Source organism: Cyprinodon variegatus, unplaced genomic scaffold (assembly GCF_000732505.1).
Source record: "Cyprinodon variegatus isolate N-32 unplaced genomic scaffold, C_variegatus-1.0 Scaffold376, whole genome shotgun sequence".
Taxonomy (NCBI): Eukaryota; Metazoa; Chordata; class Actinopteri; order Cyprinodontiformes; family Cyprinodontidae; genus Cyprinodon; species Cyprinodon variegatus.
In genome coordinates, this window is record NW_015150829.1 from 6,914 (window position 1) to 10,657 (window position 3,744).

Genomic DNA, 3,744 nt, shown 5'->3' on the forward strand with positions numbered 1-3,744 from the left:
TGGATAATAGCGCGTTGTGACAAACACCAGATACAGCACTGGGACTTGATCAACAGCCGATACCGCACCGTGATGTCACAAACCAGTAGGTGGCAGTAGTGTTCTTTGACAAACATGGATGCCTCCAGTAAAGCACATTCAGATGAAAATAAACTTAATTAAAACACTTATCATTTATTGAATAGTAAATAATTTTTCATATTTAAAGTACTTTCAGAAGTTTGATTTCTGAATGTGAGCAGACTTTTCCTGTTAAAAGGGAGATTTTCCTCTCCACTGTCGCTGCAAGCATGCTTAGTATGAGGAATTCCCTTTGAGTCAATGATGCAATCAGCTGGTTTTCCTTAGATAGAAAACTGTGAACCAATCTGATTGGATGATCTCGTTTAACTGTCTCTGTAAAGTACATTGAGATCACGTGTAGTAAATTGACAGTATAAAAATTAATTGAAGTATTATTAACAGTTCCTATAAAACAAATGTATTTAAACCGGGCCAGAGTCCGGTATCTGAACCGGATCACAGCGGTGATGAACCACCCAACCAGGACCCTGGAACGGTACCCTGACCAGTTCTAACTGCTGGTACCACCATCTTCTATCCGGACACTGAAGTAGTTCTCTTGCATTGTAAATGCCAGTCCATCCCAGGAAGAAGAGAGAATCTGACATAGAGCAGCACATTCAAGTAAAGAAGGAAAAAAAAGAAAGAGATCGAAATGAAGACAAAAAAACTTCAGTTTGATATAATCCAGTCTGTGAATAGTTCCATATAAAATGAATGAAAATAGTTGTTTTAATGGTTATAGAGTCAGATATGTGGCGGTAATGTTTGATTTATCAAAACGTTTTTATCTGTTACTGTGTAAATGAGTTTGGTTGTAATTTAAGGACACATTCTGATATATCTGCAGGGTGGGGACTATAAATCTGATAGGATTTTTATATTTTAATTGCTATTTTGCATAATTTGTTTAACTAAGTATTTTTTGTTGTTGAATATAAGACATATTTTTTTACATACATTGTTTAGATTTACCTATATCTTTCTACCCCTTTTACAAAATATAATAGAAAATCTCTTTATTGTCCCACAATGGGCAAATTTACAGCAGCAAAAAGATTATTTTAAAAAATGGTCACGCAAATTGTGGACCTTAGTAAAATGTATAAGAATAACATCATAGTGAAGAGTTAAAATATAAACAATAAAAAACTGTAAAGTGTAACAATATAAAACTGCGCAACTGGAGCATAAATATCTAATATCCAGCTATGGACATATTTACAGTAATAATATTTGAAATAGCAGCAACATCAGAGAGGTGCAAAATGACAGCAGCATGTTATTTAACTGACTAAGGTTTATATCATTATATTTGCTTTTATTTGTTCATGCTCCTGGTGGTTGGAACCTTTATTCCACTTTGGAATGCGATGAAAAAAAGATGAAAAAGAAGCAGTTTTGAAAAGTTTGATATTCATTCATTCACGGTTGCTAAGCGACAGGGCAGGCCGGCAGCCAAAGCTCTTCCCGTCTCCTTATTTTCAAGGACTTCGAAGGATCCAGTCCAGGTAGACCGCCTCCTTGGAAGAAGCAGCCCATGAATTCGAACAGAGACTTTCATCTGTCTGTGTTTTTTTCTGTTTAATCAGCCCAATTTTGGAACACTACTGCCCCTAGAACTGATTCGTTGCTACTACATGACATTGTTTGTTAAAGCCAACTGGGCCAACTGAAACCCTACGGCCTTGGACCCATAGAGCGGACCTTGATCAGTTCAGCCTTCCTATTATCTTCCTGAAGTCTCACTCTCTATGAAAATTTGACATGTTGTAGAAAACTGTTTTCCTTTTATCTTCCTCTGATGCTATTTACTGCTGCGTAGCCTGGTAGCTCTTGGTCTGGTGCTTTACTGACCGACTACAAGATTGGATTTTTGAATTTCTAACTGGCTAGGTATCAGTAAGGGTAAAACAAGCTAAAAGCTAGTTCATCTAGTCGCTTGCAGATTGCAGAAACCTTTTTTACTATTAGGTATTAGGAGTATTAGGTTGTGACTTGACCCCTGGATGGAAACTGCAAAAAGTCTGAATCTAATGTTTTAAACCTTCCCTGTTGTGTCACAAGAAACTCACAAGAGAAGCTGATTTGGAGCACAAAGCTTAGGAGTGTTTTTAGCAGTCACTGTCTGGGTTTGTCTGGAGCTTGTTGAGGTCTCTGTTGTTGTGCATTTAAATGCTGCTGTGACTTATGTCATTTCATCGAATAACTTTGGGACGGTCATTTGTTGTCTATAAACACATTGTGTTAGGACAACCGATTCCAGCTTTAATCAAACAGATAAATCTGCTCACATATGGAAAAAATTCACCACAACTTATATTGAAAATATAAGAGATAATAAATGAAAATCATTTAATTCCAAGTCAAACATATTTCCATAGAAACTATTGACTAAACCAGGGGTTTAGTCAATAGTTTCCAGGCCAAGGACCCTCAAACTGACGGCGAGCTGAAGCAGGGACCCCCTGATTATATATATTGTAGGAAATGGTGTTCTATCAAACTGGTCCTATAGTCACTCTATTACAGATGGAGTCATGTAAGAAAAGTAATTCCTCCCTGGGATTATTAAAGTATTTCTGATTCAGATTCCTGGTTGATGGGACAGGTGTTGTGAATGAAACGGTGCCCAGCTTGAAAGAGCTCCTGTGTGTCTCTTAATGTGTGCATTGATGACTGAAAGACATCTTCTGCCTCCATTTATCTGTTTACTACAGTCTGTGGAATTCATGTTAATTTGGATTTAAAGACATTTCAATTAGTGGAAAAAAAGCGACCAAAGCGATCAAAACTTTCGCGACCCCCATGCAGTACCTCTGTGGACCCCCTAGGGGTCGCGGATCCCCTGTTGAATACCTCTGGACTAAACTGGTGGACCTCAACTAAACTATAAATTGGAAATATTTGTATTTGTATGACAGAAAGGTTTTAGGGAATATTTTTCAGGTGGAACCACTATTTTAAATGTCACTTTGTCAGATTTATAGGTGATACAATGAAAGATATTTAGCCTCATCAATTTTTTTTTTCCAAAATAAACACTGCAAAACACCATGAAGCCCCATTTGAAATTCTGGATGAACCCTCAGACTTTATAGATTCTTTTCTTGTACATTTTGTTAGCTTGTCTGTCATATTAACCAATATGATGTGTTGAACTAGATCTGCTATTTTCACAGCTTTTTTATAAAGTAGAGCATTAATTCATTAAAAAGTTTATTTGAATTCTGTAAATCAAAGTTTGATGAACTGCACAGCAGCAATCTATACCCAACAATTGTAGTATCTAGGCTAGAGCTGTCAGTCTGGTAAATAATCTGGTTATTTGAAATTATAAAGGTTAACTTTATTTTGTAACATGAAACTGACTAAAACGTTTCAGTAGCCAGGTGGACCCAGTAAGCTGATTCATTTTTTTTTCTTTTTTCAGGTTTTGTCAGCGTTCCAGGTTTCCACGAACCAGGAAGGATTGATCGTGGCCACACTTGAGCCTGAGGACCTTCAGGAGAACATCACAGCTTACGCGGTACAGATCTCAGGAGAACCTCGCCTGGTCTTGGTTCCTTTCGTCAACACCAGTGAGCCTTTGCTGTTCAACGCTTCGTTCCATGGCCTCTGCTACACAGTGGGGCTGGTGGTCAAACTGGGACAGAGCTGGTCCAGGCCCACAAAGAGTGT

The 3,744-nt window shown here is 37.7% G+C and overlaps 1 protein-coding gene across 1 annotated transcript in view; it reads left to right on the top strand.

Moving 5' to 3' along the window:
- Positions 1 to 3,496: 3,496 nt before the first annotated feature.
- Positions 3,497 to 3,744, top strand: part of ptpro (protein tyrosine phosphatase, receptor type O) — a gene marked incomplete at its 5' end in the record, with an annotated part of 34,430 nt that continues 34,182 nt past the window's right edge. The window contains one exon of the mRNA XM_015386745.1: positions 3,497 to 3,741. Coding sequence (XP_015242231.1) covers positions 3,497 to 3,741 — 245 coding nt within the window. The remainder of the gene's footprint in view (positions 3,742 to 3,744) is intronic.